Below are 21,316 nucleotides of genomic sequence, written 5' to 3'. Positions count from 1 at the left end.
AAAAGCACAGACGCTCGTTCGCCCTTTACCCGTGTACGTTGGGTTCATAGCACATAACTTGAATTCTTCCTCTGCAGCCAGCACCTGCTGAAGGCCACAGGGCTCAGTGTATGTATATAGAACATGATGTGAATGTGTCTGAAAACGTCCTTAAGCCACGTGGGGGTTCACAGGTATATGGACGTGGATCTCCTGACTCTGTACAGGAGGCGTGAGGCGTTCAGGGACAGACGAGCGGAGCCTGAGGGGTCGCCCTGGGCGCAGGCAGGAAGAAGGGCTTGACTAACAACACTAACCTGTCAGACACTTTATGGACAGAGGGAGGTTTCCACATTAGCTCACTATAGATTGATTTTGGTTTGGAGACCACACTGTGAAAGACGGAGCAGGAGGAGTGAGGAGGAGGGGGTGGGTGACAGACGGAGTGAGATAAATGGAAGCGGACAGAAAGAGGTGACCGCTGAGGAGAGGGAAGAGTTTAAAAAGGCGTCAGAGTGATTGAGGAGGACTCTGCACTCGCTTGTCTCTCACCGGCCTGTAGAGAGGGATTAATATCACACTGCTTGACTTGAGGGAGAGAACATTTCCCACAATGAATATTGATTTGGGGGTAAAGAACAAATGGACTGAAGAAAGAAAGAAAAGGGGGCAGAGTTAAATGCAGTTAGGAGGAAGGAGGGGTAGAAATGTCAGACGGGGGGAAATTATGTCTAAAACATCTGCTGAGCATGACAGGAAACGATTTACTCCCACTGCTCTACACACGCTGCTGCACCTGAGACGTACACGTACAGTAGTAACACGCTCATCATGACAGATGAATGCAGACACATGGAACCTGCTGAGCTGAGTGTGTGTGTGTGTGTGTGTGTGTGTGTGTGTGTGTGTGTGTGTGTGTGTGTGTGTGTGTGTGTGTGTGTGTGTGTGTGTGTGTGTGTGACTAGCTACAGTTGTGTGTGTGTGTGTGTGTGTGTGTGTGTGTGTGTGTGTGTGTGTGTGTGTGTGTGTGTGTGTGTGTGTGTGTGTACGTGTGTGTGCGTGTGACTAGCTACAGTTGTGTGTGTGTGTGTGTGTGTGTGTGTGTGTGTGTGTGTGTGTGTGTGTGTGTGTGTGGCTCCCTAAGTCACGATAAGTGGAAGAGACACATCGTGTACACATCGACAGGCAGCTTGAAGAACGGCTACAAATACGCAACGGCAAGAGGCACTTCAGTAACTGAGCAGCCTGTGAGAGCTGCTGTAGTCTGCATTCGTATCTGTTGAAGCTTCTACAGATACAAAACATCAACAGAGTCGCTACATTGCACATCTAGTGTAGTCGCAGGAGATTCAGGCCTAAACGTTCTGTTCCTGTTGTTCCCGTTCAAAACAGCAGTTGTTTTAGAAAAAAGCTGAGCCATACAGTAACAACACAGCACTGATCTGCAGTAAGTATTAAGGTTCTATCTCTGAACAGGTGGACCGGGTCCGGTCCAGTCCTGCACACACAGTACGTGACTGATGCCAGTGCTTGAGTCAGGCCACACATGAGCCTTTTTTACCCTCACTTCTTTGGTTGCATGGTGTCTGCGTGGTGTCTGCCCAGGTCTCATCAGCCATAAGAGCAGATGTGGGCGCCTCTGACACCACCTGTCAATCAATGTGAGCGGTTACAATAGGCCCCACGCTGTCAAACCCTCCAATACTGTGACAGGTGACAATTAATGTCTGTCACGAATCGCACAGATGAGGACCCACATGCACAGCGACGAGACGTGAGGCAAGGAGATGCGATGAAGGGTTATTTAATTCCAAAAAAACTCAGGTCACAACGGTAGATAATCCAGAACGACGTGGCAGGCAGGGATGAGACAGGCTCAGAGTGAACGAACAACACAGGATACACGGTATACAGCGGGACTAGGTCAGCGAACGAAACTACGGTAGGAACACACAAAACACGGCCGGACAGGATCAACGAGCTGGGAACAACGGTCACACACAAACACGGCCGGACAGGATCAACGAGCTGGGAACAACGGTCACACACAAACAACGATCTGGCGGGGAACTGAGGACACAGGTGGTGGTTAAATACAACGTGACTGGATGACTGATACTAAACAGGTGTGTGTAATGAAAACCGGTACTGACAGGGAAACAGCTGTGACAACGGGTAAACAGGAAGTAAAGCGGGAACAGAAACAGAAACCGGGAGTGCTACCAAAATAAAACCGAAAATGGAACCAGGAACCAAAATAAAACAAGGCAACAACAAGAAACAAAACCCAGATCGTGACAGTACCCCCCTCCCAAGGGCGGATTCCAGACGACCAAAGAAAAAAACCGAGCAGGGCGGGCGGAGGGAGGACCGGCGGAGGGCAAAAACGGGAACCCCCATCAAAGCAAAAACGCACGCCCGTACACGACAGACCAGAGGACCCACCCGAAAAACAAAACCAGAACGAGTCCCATAATCAAGAAAAACCAACATGAAAGTTCACAAGACAAAAACAAAGTCCACGACCAGGTAAAACACAGAGTCCAGGGAGTCCCTCACGGAGGGTGGGGACGCGGCGAGATCCTGCTCAACCGCCACTGAGGCAGGGGGGCACCCCCAGTGCCCTTGGGCTGGGCCAGCGTCCACGGGGACCCCCCCGACCGGCGATGTCCTCCAGGCGGACGCTGATCCTGGAGACCGAGGGGTCGAGGCGGACGTCGCCGCAGGAGGCAGCGCCATCCAAACGGCCGGAAGCGCCGAGGGCGAGGCCACCAGTCCGGCAGCCGAGACCGAGACGAGACAGGAACCAGAGACGAAGACAGACGTGGAGACGTCCTCCTTGGACCTCTGCGACGAGACGCAGGTACAGATGCGGCCGGAGCCGGGCCGCCAGGAACCGATGCAGGTGCGGCCGGAGCCGAGCCGCCAGGAACCGATGCAGGTGCGGCCGGAGCCGAGCCGCCAGGAACCGATGCAGGTGCGGCCGGAGCCGAGCCGCCAGGAACCGATGCAGGTGCGGCCGGAGCCGAGCCGCCAGGAACCGATGCAGGTGCGGCCGGAGCCGAGCCGCCAGGAACCGATGCAGGTGCGGCCGGAGCCGCGACGGGCGCGACCCCCTCCTGGAGGTGCGCAGGAACTGCGACTGGCGCGACCCCCTCCTGGAGGTGCGCAGGAACTGCGACTGGCGCGACCTCCTCCTGGAGGTGCGCAGGAACTGCGACTGGCGCGACCTCCTCCTGGAGGTGCGCAGGAACTGCGACTGGCGCGACCTCCTCCTGGAGGTGCGCAGGAACTGCGACTGGCGCGATCTCCTCCTGGAGGTGCGCAGGAACTGCGACTGGCGCGATCTCCTCCTGGAGGTGCGCAGGAACTGCGACTGGCGCGACCTCCTCCTGGAGGTGCGCAGGAACTGCGACTGGCGCGACCTCCTCCTGGAGGTGCGCAGGAACTGCCGCAGGGGCTGCCTCCTCCTGGAGGCCGGCGGGCGCTGCGGCTCCAAGGGTGACGGGGACTGGAACGACCGCTACAGGGTCGACAGGAACGGGGTCAGAGACAGGGGTGACCTCTACTTGGCCTACGGGAACGCCCTCTACTTGGCCTACGGGAACGCCCTCTACTTGGCCTACGGGAACGCCCTCAACTTGGTCGACAGGGACAGGAACTGGAACGACCTCAACTTGGTCGACAGGGACAGGAACTGGAACGACCTTAATTTGGTCGACAGGGACAGGAACGACCTCAACATGGCCGACAGGAACAGGAACTGGAACGACCTCAATTTGGTCGACAGGGACAGGAACTGGAACGACCTCAATTTGGTCGGCAGGGACAGGAACTGGAACGACCTCAACATGGCCGACAGGAACTGGAACGACCTCGACATGGCCGACAGGGACAGGAACTGGAACGACCTCGACATGGCCGACAGGAACTGGAACGACCTCGACATGGCCGACAGGAACTGGAACGACCTCGACATGGCCGACAGGAACTGGAACGACCTCGACATGGCCGACAGGAACTGGGACGGCGTCCCCTCCGGAGCCGGCACGACTGCTTACAGCTGCCGAGCTCGACGGAGGAGACGTCGGGCCTGATCGGGTGTGCCTAGCACCCGGTCGACAGGTGGTGCCCTCTGGTCGGGACACGACCTGCGCGTGACTGGACTGAACTGGGACAGGAACGTGACTGGACTGAACTGGAACCTGGACAGGAACGTGACTCGACTGAACTGGAACCGGGACAGGAACGTGACTCGGCTGAACTGGAACCTGGGCAGGAACGTGACTCGACTGTACTGGAACCTGGACAGGAACGTGACTCGACTGGACTGGAACCTGGGCAGAACTCGACTGGGCAGCTCGCGGCTGGACTGGAGACTGGGCAGCTCGCGGCTGGACTGGAGACTGGGCAGCTCGCGGCTGGACTGGAGATTGAACAGCTCGCGGCTGGGCTGGAGATTGAACAGCTCGCGGCTGGGCTGGAGATTGAACAGCTCGCGGCTGGGCTGGAGACTGAACAGCTCGCGGCTGGGCTGGAGACTGAACAGCTCGCGGCTGGGCTGGAGACTGAACAGCTCGCGGCTGGGCTGGAGACTGAACAGCTCGCGGCTGGGCTGGAGACTGAACAGCTCGCGGCTGGGCTGGAGACTGAACAGCTCGCGGCTGGGCTGGAGACTGAACAGCTCGCGGCTGGACTGGAGACTGAACGGCTCGCGGCGGGACTGGAGACTGAACGGCTCGCGGCTGGACTGGAGACTGAACGGCTCGCGGCGGGACTGGAGACTGAACGGCTCGCGGCTGGACTGGAGACTGAACGGCTCGCGGCTGGACTGGAGACTGAACTGGGCTCGGCTGGACTGGAGACTGAACTGGGCTCGGCTGGACTGGAGACTGAACTGGGCTCGGCTGGACTGGAGACTGAACTGGGCTCGGCTGGACTGGAGACTGAACTGGGCTCGGCTGGACTGGAGACTGAACTGGGCTCGGCTGGACTGGAGACTGAACTGGGCTCGGCTGGACTGGAGACTGAACTGGGCTCGGCTGGACTGGAGACTGAACAGAGCACGACTGGACTGGAGACTGAACAGAGCACGACTGGACTGGGACTGAACAGAGCAGGACTGGGTTGGAGGCTGAGCTGGAGACGCGAACCGCCGAAGCGGCGACCAGAGCGGAGGCGGAGCCGCGGCCAGCTGGTGCGCGCCGTGCGCGTGTCAGGTTTCTCCGCATTAGCCGGAGTCTATCGAAAAACGCCTGCACTCCGGGGTACTCACGCCACCAGTATTCATCCTCCAGGATCTCGATGGCTAGATTGACTGTCCGGAGCTGGGCCGTAAGGCTGGGCGCTTCCGCGTATTCCCTGGCCAACATCTCGAGATCCCCGCGGAAGTCCGCCGGTAAGCCCGGTGGAATAAACTCCATCGCTCCGGTACGGGGTTAGACGCGGAGCCGACGAACAGAGGGAAAAACCGGGGAAAAAACAAGGGACAAAAAACTCGTACAGACCTGGTTGGCGCTGGCTGGGTCCAAGTTTGGCCAGATCGTTCTGTCACGAATCGCACAGATGAGGACCCACATGCACAGCGACGAGACGTGAGGCAAGGAGATGCGATGAAGGGTTATTTAATTCCAAAAAAACTCAGGTCACAACGGTAGATAATCCAGAACGACGTGGCAGGCAGGGATGAGACAGGCTCAGAGTGAACGAACAACACAGGATACACGGTATACAGCGGGACTAGGTCAGCGAACGAAACTACGGTAGGAACACACAAAACACGGCCGGACAGGATCAACGAGCTGGGAACAACGGTCACACACAAACACGGCCGGACAGGATCAACGAGCTGGGAACAACGGTCACACACAAACAACGATCTGGCGGGGAACTGAGGACACAGGTGGTGGTTAAATACAACGTGACTGGATGACTGATACTAAACAGGTGTGTGTAATGAAAACCGGTACTGACAGGGAAACAGCTGTGACAACGGGTAAACAGGAAGTAAAGCGGGAACAGAAACAGAAACCGGGAGTGCTACCAAAATAAAACCGAAAATGGAACCAGGAACCAAAATAAAACAAGGCAACAACAAGAAACAAAACCCAGATCGTGACAATGTCTTAATGTCTGGTCTGTGTATTTGGTGTCTTCTCCCTAAAACATCACAGTTTGACTACACACTTATTTTTACTCAGCTAAAAGTAAGGAGGCGGCTCCTCTGTAAGCCTGCGTAGAGCTTCAATTACAATAATCACAATTAGAATAAGTGATTTTGTTTTAATGAGAAACTGTTGAGCTCCAGTCTGCAGAGACTATTATAGTGAGCGCTGGTTATTTCCCCTGAGGGCTGCTCCTCGCTCCACAGAACGGTGAACTCTTCACCTCATCCTCAAACCGTGACCTGTGCGACTACCTCATCATGATCCACATACACACACACAGACAGGGCGTTTATGATGAAGCCAGCTGTGAATCCGCTGCTTCTCTGCATAAGTTAAGACAGCAGCGTAAGTGTTTAAAGGGCCTTCAGTTAACCTTATAACCTGTATTTTATTATGGGCCATAGGTTTTGTTGGAGGTTTTTGCTCAGGAGTATTTTATTACTGGAAGGAAATGCTGTAGAGCTACTGGAGCTGGAGTTCCTTTCAATGAGAGGAGTTTTAAGTTGGTGTTGGTGTGAAGGACAAATTCACGATGCAATTAACTGTATTAACTGTTCATTGTTGAACTAACTTTGGGAGATCAGTTTGGTTTTGAGTGGTTTTTGTTCTTATCGAGCTTTGTACTGTTTCCGGATGGGTCGGTCGGTGACAATGCATGTTTCCTAATGTTTTTCCATTTAGTCAAGTTGATCCAAACACTGGAAACCACCAGTTACTGTATAGTAGCATAGCAGACTCCCTGTCCTGGTTCAGCTAATGTCATGTGTCCCATTTCCTATACGCCACCAGGCACCAACTCTGGGCCAAATCCTTTACAGTTCTTGTTTTCTCTGCAAAACTCAAAGTTAGGAAGTTTGCATTTAAACAATTATCATAGTTTTTTCATACAGTATTAAAGGCTGAATAAGAAAAGCTACAAGAGGCCACTCTTCATATAACCTAAGCTTGTTTTTCCTTAGTGGAGCCAAGTGTTGGCACAAAAAATTGGACGGCAGGACTGAGCAGGTTCTATCACAAGAGCTATTTTAACACAAAGTGAGAGAGAATAATTGCAGCGTGTCACCGTCTCTGCAGAAACACAACCCAAACTGTGAAAAACTGTTGTTGGGTTGCCTGTAGGAAAACTGTCCATCGATCAGGAGCTAGGCTACAGTAAACCACACACTATGTTATACTATACTATACTATACTATACTATACTATACTATACTGTACTATACTATACTATAGTATACTATACTATACTATACTATACTATACTATACTATACTATACTATACTATACTATACTATACTATACTATACTATACTGTCTTCTATGCTTCCTCGTATAGAAGACTGTCTTCTCTTAAACACCACCATTCTATACTAACACTTGAAGCTCCTGTTTTACTTTCTTATTTTCTATTCTGGTCACATGGGCGCTGCCATACGGCCTCTCTCTTGTTTAACACTGGTTACTGCAGACTGGTTGTTTCGTTCCCTTTTCACCTAAACTTGCAGGACGTAATAACAGACATGCTGTGGTCCGGGTCTCGGTTTCCTGTGATTGTGACGAACAATAAAGACGAGGAGCGATCGCATTTACTCTCCTACATAAACATTCAAGGTCTTGATTGGAGTGTGTGTGTTTGAGTGGAGGGCTGAGGGCCTAAAGCTTCCATTCCAAACATACACCACGTTGGCGTGTTTACCTTTGAAGGCATTGGTGGCCGGTAGGTCAGTTTCCTGCATACTGCTCCCTTCCGTACTCGGCCCGCTGCTGCCGATGCTGCGATGGATACACCAACCTTAACCGGTTCGAACGGGGGAGAGGGAAGGTGGGCGAGGAAAAGGGGTGGCGCCGGTGAGTCTCGCTGCCATCTTTCTTCATCAACAATCCATGCATGGGGATGAAAAGCCCGTCAGCACACAGCCGTTCAGTGATTTGTGGTTTATTAGTCCTTTAAAAAGATATCTTGCTATGTCTGAATGCAAAAGACTTAAAGGAGGATGGCAGACGAAGGTGGATGCAAATCTAAGATGCTGCAGTGCACGTCTGGTTTGTCTGAATTAGGTCCCTCCAGCCGCAGGTCTACAGCCATCGCCAGTCTGACCTTTACACTGACTTTTACAGGTGTTCTAACTTTTTATCTCAAAAATAAATCTCTTCCTCTTGTGATTCTTCTCTTCTCTTCTCTTCTGCCTTTAGTAGCCCCGCTGCCGACTCTAGCCGAGCCCGAGCTCCCACTGTGGTACCACACCTAGAAAAAATATAGGAAAACACAAAACGGAGTCAGAGAGTCCATGAATAAAACCATGAGATACCAAAAGCAACAGGCAAAAATAAATACACCCAGGCAAAACACAGGCTGGGTTAACTGCTAGCCTGTAATGGCCAGTTGAGAAAACCCATCCACCCACCCACGCACACACCTACACACACACACACACAGTCTCAGTCTGGATGCTGGGTAGGAGGTTGGCTGGCTGGCACGGCCCCCCTTTAGTTCCCCTCACCCACTAGGTTCTTACATGAAGGGGAAAAGTTTCTCTGAAAGCCAAGGGATGGGGGGTGAGGGCAGTGGGGTCCACGAGGAGAAGAAAGAGTGGTTCTGGTGAGTTTCTTTTCTAGTGTTAGAATTATAATAAGAAATGAAAAATCTAAATGAAAATAAAAGGACGCAGGTCAGACAAGCATATGGGACAAACTGAATCACACCACAAAAAAGGCTTCGCGCCGACGAACGACAAGGGAACGGCGCAGGGAAGCGGTTGTTGTGGAGGATCGCAGACAGACGGTAAACAGACGCACGCCCTGTCTGAGGTTTGGAGCGGCTCAGCGGATCTCAGCCGGCCTTATCTCCGCTCTGTTTGCCTGCGCTGATCCGACGTTATCAAACGGAAAAGCAAAGAGAGCGAGGACTGCCGCGCTCGTGCTCAGACGGATTTTCACTCCTTACGTGGGCGTGACGTCGTGACTAAGCAAAATGTGGCTCTACCACAACAGCGCCAATAGGAAGAAATACACATATACATAATATACGTGTTACATTTTATGAATGATGAAGTCATTGCATGTCATCCTTTCTGAATGGCAGAAACCATGGGCCCAGAGCTCCAGCAGCACGCGTGCGCTACAGGACAGCACGTCTCCAGTCGTCTGAGGACACCTCGTCATGACAGCGCGGGGAGGACATGGTGCCAGTTGGTGATCTGACGCTCCGAGGTGATGTCTCGTCTGCTCTGGGATCACATAAGGACACCTACCAGTTCACAGCCTCATCTCTGACTGGCTGTGACACGTCAACGTCTGTCAGACTCCGGAAAAATTTACTTCAGAGTAGAAACCATCACCACTGGAAAAAGAAATGGACGTAATGGAAGTAAGACAACATCCTCCACTAGTTGCAGTATAATCCTATTTTCTAGCTACTATTTTCTTAGTGTTTCCTTATTTGCAGCAAACCAGTAACATATGGGAAGCGCTAACAGCCAGCTCCCACTCATCCACTGGGGCACGCGGGTTCATCAGACATTCATCAGTGAGACAGCAGCCGCCGCTTTAACTATGAGATCGGTCGCATCTGTTACATAGAACATGCCACGAACAGCGTTACAGTGCAAGAACAGAGCGGGAGCTGGGGCCGCGGAGGTGATGCTGAGATCTGTGCAACAGAAGGAAGAGAGGAGAGGCTCATGAATGCAGCTGTTTGTGTTGGGTTTGGTGCTGAGCAGCATAAGCTGGTGAGAGTAGGAAACGTGTGGCCACGGTGAATGGAAGGGCAGGTTAAAGACGCATCCACTCTGTCACACATGGATGCATGAAGATTATACAAGAACACTAATATTTAATGAAAGGTCCGCTTTGGCCTGCTTCATTAGTCCCATCCATGTGGGATCCAGGCCTTGGCCTTGACCTGTGGCCAGGCTGCAGCTAAAGCAGCCTCTTAAGGTCAAACCCAGCAGCGACAGTCTCACACCTCTGGTTTGTCATGCGAGGACGCGAGCTCAGGATGGTACAGTAGGTAGTAACAAATGATCTCTAATATAAACTACACTAACAAGTCAACGTATCCATCACTCAACTACAATTGACAACTACAATGACAGGAACAGGCTAGAACACCTTCACTGCACATGAAGATGAACAGAGGAAGTATGAACAGTCAAGGTCACTAACAAACTGAAGAAAACAGGCCAACAAAGATCAAAACAAGTGGCTGTGATGCCCAGCGACAGCGGGAAACACAAGTACATACACCGATCACTATGACTGATGAGGTGAGGAACGCTTCATGCCACCTGTTACTGGGTGGATATATATTCTGCAGCAGGTGAACTTTAATGTGGGCGTAAAGTTTTCAGAGAGTCAAATCTGAGTGGTACTGTAATAGCGAGCCACGTTCCCCTTCTTCCTGTTCTGCCACAGTCAGCATCCATCAAACGTGGCCCAAGGACAGAGCAGCAGAGAACCGGCTCGCGGCAGCAGCAATTCCAGCTACTGCAGCTAAATGACCAAACAGGTGAATACTGGTTGTCATATACTGTACAAGGTGTGAGCGCACATGCATCACAGTCCGTGTGTAAAGCGCCAGGAGCAAGGATGCATTATGGGAAAAAGGAAGAGACTGTGTGATGCTTGGGCCTGTCAGTCTGAGGACTGAAACAGTGATTTGGAGGTGCTGACTAGGCTCCAAAGTCTGCAGAGCTCAGTCCAATCAAGCAGCTGTGACATGTGCTGGACACATTTGATCCACCGACGCCCCACCTCAACTTATAGGACTTAAAGGATCTGCTGTAACAGCCATCAAAGCGTCAGGGCAATAGCACAAAACATCCCTGAGAAGATCATCCACTACCGCCTCAAGGTAATAAAGCAGGATTGACTGAAAGAACTTTTTCTTGGAAGAATTATCTAATACATCATTCACCTCAGAGGGAGAATAACATCTAAAAGTGTGAAATGATCCGTAAAATGATTGGCAAAGCGAAAGCAAACAAAGGTAGGCTGAAGGCGTCATTTTTCACGTCCTTGTCTGATCCGGCTGTGTCGCACTGACTGCCAGCAGAGTGTGACAAATCTGACAGGCTTAATCTGGCCATGCATCATCTCCAGTGTCGAGAGGCAGGACGGAGAGGACGAGGGGCTGTGATGATGATAGACAGACCAACAGGAAATAGAGGAAGGGCCCTGTAGCCGTAGCAACGGCTGTGATGGACACGGGCAGCTTTGAATCTGACAGGTGGCATTAATGTAGATGTTTAACCTTTGACCTCCACCGGGAGGAAGCACAAAGAAGCGGGTGCACCTGTTGGCAGCAGGTACAGGGCTGTGAAAACACTCCTGGATCTAATTCACTTCCACAAAAATGCCCCAAAATTATTTCTGCACTTGTTGTTCATAACGAGGCGCTGATGGAAGTGGAGAGGCAGAACGGTGTCACAGGGGCAGCTCCCAGACAGTGTCAAGTAGAGTTCACAGACAATGACGGCGAGTGTTTGGGTGGGTTTGGAATTCAACGCCTCGGCTTTGACACATGAAGTGGGAAGAATTCATTGAATATACTGCGGTGGGGGCGAGTTTGAGACCTTCTTCTTCTTCAGCCTAATTTTTGGCTTTATACCACAGAGCACATCTAGCACGACCATTGGGAACAGTCTTGTGTGACAGGCCTGAACTCTGGACCAGGTCTGGATTGGATCAAACCACCAACCCACCCACTGTGACTCAAACACATTCATTGTTCAATGAATACGCTGCTGTGACATACAGCAGATTACAGACAGGCAGCCTCCACAGGAATTCTAGAACTGAAGGCAAACTGCGATAGGAGGCCAGAAAGTTGTATAATAAACTATCAGGCTACAAACTCATGAACTCTCACTGACTTTTTAACATGTTTGGAAACTCTACAGGTTCTTAGTGGTGGAGCCATCCAATAAAACAGGATCTAGTTCTTGGGGCAAACGGGCCGGTGGGTTCTCTCCCCATGTACTTTACCTTCTGTTGCCTCTGTACTCTGCTATACTGCACCACTCACTTACAGTAGAGGCTGAGAAACCTACTTCATACACTGAGATGCTCCACATTCCCTCAACACCAGCCATCCTGAGCACGTCTCTGCTGGAGGTTTCTTCCATTAAAGGGAGGTTTTCCTCCCCACTGCCTGGTGCTGCTCGGCTGGGATTTGTTGGCTTTTCAATATACGGTACTGGTAGTTTTGTTTTCTGTTTGCAGGATGCCTTTTGTAGAGGAACAGAACTGTATAAATAAACCAAGCTGCATTCTCTACATGTGGCAAACTACACATTCTCAACAGAGAGAAGGGCACTTCTTTCGGTTCTAAAAGGCCATTAAAGGTGACATTCTACATGAAACCACTTATTATGAGTCCTTAATCTGTTCAGCAGCCATAAAAGGGATGGGAGACAAGTAGATGACTAAGGAAATAAGTGGTAATAATGTGGTTAAAGTACTGTGAGTCCTTCTGGAGAACCACTGAGTGCACACTGATCTAATACTGCATTAATCAGACAAAGGTCATGTACTTCACCTGGGAAAAACAGTTTTTTTTCTAAATTGAATGAGCAGGTTTATTTTTTCTTTGAGCCCCAGACTCATTGAATAATATGCTATGACCATATGTTACTACTATTTAAGATATTTCCACAGAGGAATTCACTTCAGATTTTTGAGATTAAGACTTCAAGGCAACTATACCTTCCAATACAGTCACAATAAAACGTCAAATCACAAATGGCTTCATTCAAATTTAAGGACACACGCATACGCATACACACACACAGCTGTAGACATGGTGTCAGTGCTGGGTGACATTTAAAATCAAAAGCTTCAACACGGTCGAAAGATGTATATGTGACATTTCAAACAGAAGATGTGAAAATGAAAATCCCAAACTCTTGGCAGCACGAGTGGATGAGGCGTCAGTCAGCTGTGGACCTTCAGAGGTTGTGAGGGCACAAACCCGTGACCCCACAGGTTGGTTCACAGACAGGTTGTGAGCTTGGTCAGGTTGGGGCTTCTCGTTCTATTTTATGTAAAACTCATTGTAAGTATTTTTGTTGTTCTCCATGCTACTGACTGTCATAGGTGATATCCTTCATAAATAGGAAGGTCTGAGCTCAGCTATGGACATGACTTACTGTACATTTTTCCTGTTTATTCTCTTTAGTTTTATCTTTATCTGCTCTTTATTTTTTGATATTAAAGTTATAAATGTTTTTATACATATGCTGCAGGCGGGCCTCACTGGCTAGTTATAGTACAGTTAGCTACAGCGCTAAGACCAGAAAAAGATATTTTCCCTAGAGACTGAGGACATTTTCGCTCTTTGTCACCATTTCCAGGGGTTATTTGGGGGTTAATGCACATTTTAGGCATCGACATGTCTCAGCCTGAATTTCTGTCCGTCTGCAATCCATTCACCTGGATGCTATTATTTCACATCTCTTCCTTCTTGTCTTTCTTTTCCCTTTAGGTTAATAAATCCATTTTCCAGACACTGAAACATGACTCAGAAAGAAACAGTTACGTTTTCTAAACTGAAAGTGAACGCTAATAATGCTAGCATAATAATGTACCTTAAGACTTCAGAGCGTAACATGAATAGAAAAAATATATAATAATGTGGGTTAACTCAAACACATGGTTTTTGTCTACATTTGTGGAAAATTGATCATATTTACAAGTTAAAACACCACATCTACCCAGTGTCATTAAAGCCTGACGCGATCATGTTTACCTTCAGAGAGTTTCCCACGTTAAAATAATGTAGTTCGTTACCAGGCGCAACCACGAAAGCGGTTCCCAGCATCCTCATCCCAGGAAGTGTCATAATTTATTGGAACACACCATCAATCAGCCACAAATATGTGTATGACGCATTACTACAGCAGTGGGTGACAGTCTTCATTCAAAACGACTTAATGCATGTATGAGCTGTAAACAAAGCAGCAGTTGGCAGCATTTGGTTTGATTCACAGCAGAAGGTCTGTAACAGCAGCTTACGGCTAATATCCCTGTTTGCTCCTTCAATATGCTGAGAAAACGACTAGTGCGGTGTGAACAACCCACAAAAATGTGCTTCTTCCAGTGTTGAGTGGAGAAGATAAAAAAATGTATTCAACTTAATTTTAATACAACTACTACTGTTTGTTCAACATAAACCTATAGATTGACCTTTAGCCTGGTGTTTGTTTCATGCCACTGACTTCTTTATGTCTCTGTTGGTTCGTACAGAGTTAATTCCCTCGTGTAGGATCTAAGAATGCATCTAGGTTGATTTATGACGGCCTGGACGCATGTATTTTAACAGCAGCCTGGTTCAAAGTCTAATAATACAAGTAACACTGCGCATGCTCTTGTTGCTGTCTGTTACCGTCATTCACTTGCGTGTTCGGTTCGGTTGATGACGGGTGCGTCATCTAGAAGCTAAACTGGGCAAAACAACTGCTTCTAGACACATTCGAATGTTGAAGCTGTGACTACTGAGGTACAGGAGCACCTGCTTTGCTAAAGTGGACCGCAGGGGCAATGGGGGCAAAATCAAGACAACACAAATAGAAGATGGGTTCTCTTATTGGCTCCGCATCTGCTCCTCTGCTCAAAGTCCTCCACAGACGACCTCTGACCTGTGCTCACAGCCCACCACCGTGCGGCTATGCTCTGTGCGGATGGGAGTAGGTTCACACTGAACACCGACTGGCGCGGTGATGAGCCAGCGGCAGTGTGGGGAGGCAGAGCCAGAACCAGCCCGGCGGGTCAAGTAAGATATTGACATGAATCACAATAAATACTGTCTGCACCGTCAGGAGGATTCGGTTTTTACAGCTCCACTTTTAATTCTGTCCTGCTGCTCGCTGGATCCTCAGACACCCTGAAGAGTAAGCCATGAGACTACAGTACAAGGAGACGATGATCAGTGTGTGCTGGTGAGAGACACACACACACACACACACACACACACACACACACACACACACACACACACACACACACACACACACACACACACACAGCAGCCAGCTGTGTTGTCAACCAGAAGCAGAGCTGTCAATCACTCCTTTCTCTCTCCGTCACACCCTCCATCCACTCTTCTGTTCCTCCTGCCTTCTTCCTGTCCATCCTTCCACCACCATCCTTCTTCTGCCTTTCCTCTGTTCCATCCCAAGCCTTCGCTGTCGCACACTGACCAAGGCTTTTACTCCGTCTGTCTCTCTTGACTTTGCTTCAGTATTCACATCCCCACTCACTCACTTGCTTGCTTAATTTCCATGTGGGCACCCATTTTCTCACCCCGTCTCTCTCTTGCTGGGGTGCTCCACATAGTAGATGAGTCACTCTGACCTGTGCTCACAGCCCACCACCGTGCGGCTATGCTCTGTGCGGATGGGAGTAGGTTCACACTGAACACCGACTGGCGCGGTGATGAGCCAGCGGCAGTGTGGGGAGGCAGAGCCAGAACCAGCCCGGCGGGTCAAGTAAGATATTGACATGAATCACAATAAATACTGTCTGCACCGTCAGGAGGATTCGGTTTTTACAGCTCCACTTTTAATTCTGTCCTGCTGCTCGCTGGATCCTCAGACACCCTGAAGAGTAAGCCATGAGACTACAGTACAAGGAGACGATGATCAGTGTGTGCTGGTGAGAGACACACACACACACACACACACACACACACACACACACACACACACACACACACACACACACACACACACACACACACACACACACACACACACACACACACACACACACACAGCAGCCAGCTGTGTTGTCAACCAGAAGCAGAGCTGTCAATCACTTCTTTCTCTCTCCGTCACACCCTCCATCCACTCTTCTGTTCCTCCTGCCTTCTTCCTGTCCATCCTTCCACCACCATCCTTCTTCTGCCTTTCCTCTGTTCCATCCCAAGCCTTCGCTGTCGCACACTGACCAAGGCTTTTACTCTGTCTGTCTCTCTTGACTTTGCTTCAGTATTCACATCCCCACTCACTCACTTGCTTGCTTAATTTCCATGTGGGCACCCATTTTCTCACCCCGTCTCTCTCTTGCTGGGGTGCTCCACATAGTAGATGAGTCACTGTAGCTCCTGAGACTCTGCAGATGATGTTTTTCATTTCTCCAAAAAGGAATAAGGGAAAAAAAATCATAGTGTGTGTGTCTGCTGATTGTCAGGTAAAATGTTAGAGACAAGTATTTAATACCACTAACTAGTATATAATACTGCTTACTAACAATCTTCTAATGGCATCTGAATCCGGTCTTCTATCCATACTCATCCTCCTTGATATGAGTGCGGCCTTTAATACCATCTCACACTCCATCCTCTTAGATAGACCTCTTGCTATTGGCATCACTCACATACCCTTTACATGGTTTATATCTTATCGTTCTGACTGCGCTCAGTTCATCCAGATGAAATCCTTCACATCACATCCAAACACAGTTACCACTGGTGTTCCCCAGGGTTCAGTCCTTGATCCCCCGCTCTTTATTACATACTCCGTCTTGGTTACCTCTTTCGCAAATATCATATTAATCTTCACTGTTATGCAGATGACACCCAGCTCTATATCTCCACTAAACCAAACTCTGCCCTCCCTCCTTCTTCCCTCTCTGACTGCCTTCTTGAAATCAAATCCTGGCTCACTTGTAACTACCTACAATATAATAATGATAAAACAGAAATCTTGCTTATTGGCACCAAATCCACTCAAACCAAATCAGACAGTTTTAATATCCTTATTGACAATTACTCTATCTCTCCCTCCCCTCGGGTTAAGAGCTTGGGTGTCATCCTCGATAGTACACGGTCCTTCTCCTCCCATATCAATAACATCACACATTCTGCTTATTTCCGTCAGCGCAACATCAACCGTCTTCGCCCCTTCCTCACACCCCACTTCGCTGCCATACTGGTTCACAGCTTCACACACTTCTCGCCTGAACTATTGCAACTCTCTTCTGTTTGGTCTTTCCCAGAAAACCATTCATAAACTACAGCTAGTACAAAACTCAGCAGCCCTGTCATATTACTTGGGTTTTGCATCAACTGCATTTGCATCATCTTGTGTCATGAGCCTTTGTAGATTACTTTTAACAGTTATTATATTATTATTAATAATCTTTGTAATCATTTTGTTTTATTTGGTAATGTATATGATTTTATTGTATTTTATGTATGTTTTAACTGTATGGTGACTTTGAGTGCCATGAAAGGCGCCTATGAATAAAATGTATTATTTATTACTAAAAACTAGATGAACTGAATGAGTAAATATTTTCTCACTAATTCATCTAAAAAAAGAGTGTAATTGATAAACAGACTTAGGTGGTAGAAGCTGTAATAGTTGTAGCTTTTGGATTGCCTGTATTGTACTGTAGTTGTACTTTTTAATATCTTTCTTGATTATGAAAAGATGTTTACTTGTAGAAAGATTAGCTGCTGCCTTGGGAAAGAAGATCCATAAAAAGCTATGCTTAATAATGCGTCCAGCATTGTTAAAGGAAAGGGAGAACAACGCGGAGCAGAAATGAAGACGGCTGCTTCAGATGCTTTGATCCTTTCGTGGCCAAAGCATTAGAAACATCCCAACGTCTCACATAATCTCCTGTAAAACATTTGCCTGCTCCAGGATTTGTGTGAGCTCTCTTTAGCGAGGATGCAGGGAGGAGACAAGGTGGAATCAGTGCTAGTCTTATACCTCGATCTATTTATGCCTATTTCCGTTCTACTTCCTCCATTAATTTTCCTCCCAGACAGAAGAAAATCACTTCTCAGAATCCACCCAGTGTCTCCTGCTATAATAACTGTCTGTCACTCCCTGTCTGTCGCCCCCCTCCTGCTGCAGAACCTGTTTGTTTGTGTGTGTGTGTGTGTGTGTGTGTGTGTGTGTGTGTGTGTGTGTGTGTGTGTGTGTGTGAGGCACACAGGAGCAGAAACAAAATGAAAGGGTTTGATTGACAACAATTTAGCTAATGAGTTTATCATCAGTTAATCGTCGAACTCCAGGCAAAACAACATAAAGATCGTCCCACGGTTCTGGCATCTTTTCGGATGGTCTGAAAGGCTGAGAGGCAGCGCTGCATCCTTGTACTTTAACAGTCTGTCCCCCTGAAGTAAATACATAACAGTACAAACAAGACATGAGAGGTTTTGGTACCTGTGACCGTGTATGAGTGGTTTTATGTGACCATGAGGTGCAGTGTTAAAATCTGCTTCTACATGAATCACTGCCATGAATGGCTGCTCAGAAACATGCTGTGTGTCTCGTGTCCATGGAAACTGAAAAAGGAGACGTGGTGTACAACAATAAAAATACATTCCTGCCACAGAATGAGTCTGCAGCTGACTTGGCGATATCACTGCGCGGTGCTCAGCCCAGACACTGCCAGCATTGGTATCAGTCACTCATTCCCCTCCTCAACCAACGCTATCGTGGCGTCGGCGTCCTGTTGGCGTCCCACTGATGCCTCTACCAGGCTGCAGGACACAGCCTCCCGTCCTCTAACCCACACAGGCGGTTCCAGCACGCCTTCAGATCAGAGGTGGGTTTACCTCCCGACTCCTTCCTGAGGACGCGTGTACATTTGACGGGGCTTCGTTTGTTCAGGTGCGTAGTGGAAAGAGTATCGGAGCGCACCGAATGTCATTTCGCCAGCACTTCTTCTTCTCTGTAATTGCTATTGATCGGCAAGGACAGCAGAACGGCCTTGATCAAATATCCTTGGGCTAAACCTACAGAATCATGAGTGAAGTAGATGATGTGCAGCCTTTCCTCAATTAACAGGAGAGCAGAATTAAACATTTGCCTGAGCTCTGGCATTAAAGAGTTGCTTCACGACTACCTGAGGGCTCTCTTATTACTCTGAGTTACCTCTCTTCTTCTCTTTACCTCTGGCTGCCCTTCCCACTCTGCTTTTCAACTCTCAAAAAAAAAAAAAAAAGAGAGCTGACAGTTGGTTTGTGGTTTGTGAATGTGTTCCACCCTTTCAGGTTCCTCTAAGCCAACGCTGGTGACAGATCAGGAACGTTCCCACAGTTGTTGTACCTGACCAGAAATCATCACCATCTCTTGTTACTTTTCAGCAGTTTCCCACATTACAGGCCTCTGTTGTGGTAAAAAAACAAAACAAATATATCTGTCAACAACTTCTAATCAACCTTTAATTATAATAAAAAGGCAGAAACTATAATCAGATATTCAGAGGCTCAGCAGCAAAGGAACGTTTTTTCCTACAGGCCTGAACGCAACATTTACTCCATTGTTGCACTTTTTGAAGATCCTTTCGATCTCCCACATTTATTTGATTTACTCCTACTTTCTCTGTGTCTACTCCAGCTCTCAATCACTGTACTGTTTTAGACATGGTGGATGTGTGACCCAGTTACAGTAAGTGTGTGTCTGTGACCTTTAAAGCACCAGCAGAGCGTAACAAAACGCTCAAGTTCAAATGACCTTTTGTGCGTCGCATTGTGTGTGTGTGTGTGTGTGTGTGTGTGTGTGTGTGTGTGTGTGTGTGTGTGTGTGTGTGTGTGTGTGTGTGTGTGTGTGTGTATGTGTGTGTGTGTGTGTATGGAGCCATGCAATGACTGAAGGCACCGTGAGCTCAGACACATGTGTCACACTCCATTCAGTCCCCCTCCTCGCGCCTGATGGACTAGTGAATCACTGGCTTTGGTCACGCTGTCTGTTCTGCCGCTCCGCTCCTGCAGGGTTTGTCAGCGAGGATTTTCACGCGTGCGCAGCCCCACAACGAGCTCAGTACCGTTCGACGAACCCCCTTCCAAAAAATATCCTCCTTATCTGAACCTGTACGACCAAGCTGAAGGCACGGTGGGACTCCACCCTCCTCCTCCCACTATCATTCTAGCACGGCGTAGCGAGGACGTCAGGGCCAAACCCTCATCTCTGCTGTGATGCAGCAGCGAAGAGCAGCTCAACAGCAGCAACATCAGCAACTGAATAAATCAACCTTTTACACCTCATAATGGCTTGGATGGCAGAAGGCTGTGGAGCTGTTTGCGGCTGCCACAGAGCTGATGTGTTCCCGGCAAACACGGAGCAGCATCACTTTTATGAAAGATAATCATGCATCACGCGAAGGAGCGCGCGCGCCGTCAGATATCGACTGTTCGTTCCCAGGCAGGAATATTGTGTCGTACGCATCAGCGGCAAACGCAGATCTGATGGGGCCAGACAGGAAGTGGGAGCTTATGGCTGCTTTGCCAATCAAACTCCTCAGGAAACGTACAGCACACATGCGCAGATGGCTCTACAGTGCGTACAGGCAAAGTGTGTGTGAAGGACTAGTACAATGATTTGTCTTGCTCAAGGTTTGGCAGCTCCTTGTTATCAGAGTTGTCAGGCAGGCGGATCTGCAGCACTGCAGGATGTGGTTTGGGTAGAAAGGAGGCGCGCTGTCAGAGGGAGTGTGAATATGAAAGGAAGGAGTACAGTATGTGTGTACTCTGAAGCTACTAAAGGAGGCGAGTAGAGGCTGCACAGGTCGCTTTAAATAATCAGACTGATGCAATTCCCTTTTTATCTACTTTCACTGGAATCTTCACTCCTTTAAATTCCTGATGCAAGTACCTTATAAACACAACTCCAAACACTGATATAGTTAGACACGTTTAGGAACAGCCCTGCGAGGAGTTCAAGGACGGCTCAGAGCGTTATAGAGGTTATGAAAGGAGTTACAGGAAAACACTGTCCTAATGTGGCCTTTAGGAAACATAGACTTTTAATGTGGTTATTATTGACTGGTTTAATGAAAACAATGCATGGATTTGTACATTTTACACAGTCAAGGCAAACTGAGTGAGCCTGTACATGCACGTCACCTCGGACAAGTTCTTTCTGCAACAAAAGGGTTTTGTATTTCCTTTGTGTGTCTTTAAATCACGTCAAACGCGCATCCTTGAGAAACAAACCTGACCTTTACCACTGTACAAACTCTACATACTGTCAGACCTTGGTGATTATTATGGACGCGTCTCTGCTGCTCACACCCAGAGTCCAATGTCTAGTCATTTTCAGCTGGTCTCTGACAAATGAAAAAAAACACAAAGGGTCCATTCATGTCATGAGTCTCTACAGTGTTACTGTTATGATTCTGAAGACTTCTGGAACTTCTTAAGATCTGTGACACCTAT

At 48.6% G+C, this 21,316-nt stretch overlaps 2 protein-coding genes and 1 long non-coding RNA gene across 6 annotated transcripts in view; 1 reads left to right on the top strand and 2 right to left on the bottom strand.

Annotated features, from left to right (window-relative positions):
* Positions 1-21,316, bottom strand: part of LOC114843017 (low-density lipoprotein receptor class A domain-containing protein 4-like) — a 105,310-nt gene that overhangs the window by 62,318 nt on the left and 21,676 nt on the right. For all 3 annotated transcript variants that reach the window (XM_041067789.2, XM_029129197.3, XM_029129198.3), the window contains one exon: positions 7,841-8,389. In XM_041067789.2, coding sequence (XP_040923723.1) covers positions 7,841-7,880 — 40 coding nt within the window. In that variant the 5' untranslated portion in view covers positions 7,881-8,389. The remainder of the gene's footprint in view (positions 1-7,840; positions 8,390-21,316) is intronic.
* Positions 1,768-6,106, bottom strand: LOC129603160 (calphotin-like). 2 transcript variants are annotated; one of them, XM_055503214.1, is made up of 2 exons: positions 3,855-6,106; positions 1,768-3,824 (listed from the first exon to the last, which is right to left on the bottom strand). In XM_055503214.1, the coding sequence occupies exons 1-2, from the start codon at positions 5,400-5,402 to the stop codon at positions 2,535-2,537; spliced, it is 2,838 nt and encodes a 945-aa protein (XP_055359189.1). In that variant the 5' UTR covers positions 5,403-6,106; the 3' UTR covers positions 1,768-2,534. The 2 variants fall into 2 exon arrangements, with proteins under 2 accessions (XP_055359189.1, XP_055359190.1); XM_055503215.1 differs by having other exon boundaries at positions 1,768-3,950; positions 3,981-6,106.
* On the top strand, positions 8,964-13,657 carry LOC129603162 (uncharacterized). Its single transcript, XR_008692853.1, has 2 exons — positions 8,964-9,511; positions 9,590-13,657. It is a non-coding gene; the product is annotated as an uncharacterized LOC129603162 (long non-coding RNA).

The sequence above is a fragment of the Betta splendens genome, chromosome 16 (assembly GCF_900634795.4).
Source record: "Betta splendens chromosome 16, fBetSpl5.4, whole genome shotgun sequence".
Lineage (NCBI taxonomy): Eukaryota > Metazoa > Chordata > Actinopteri > Anabantiformes > Osphronemidae > Betta > Betta splendens.
The sequence above is the reverse complement of the archived record's forward strand: the minus strand, read 5'-3'. Positions and strand labels throughout refer to the sequence as shown.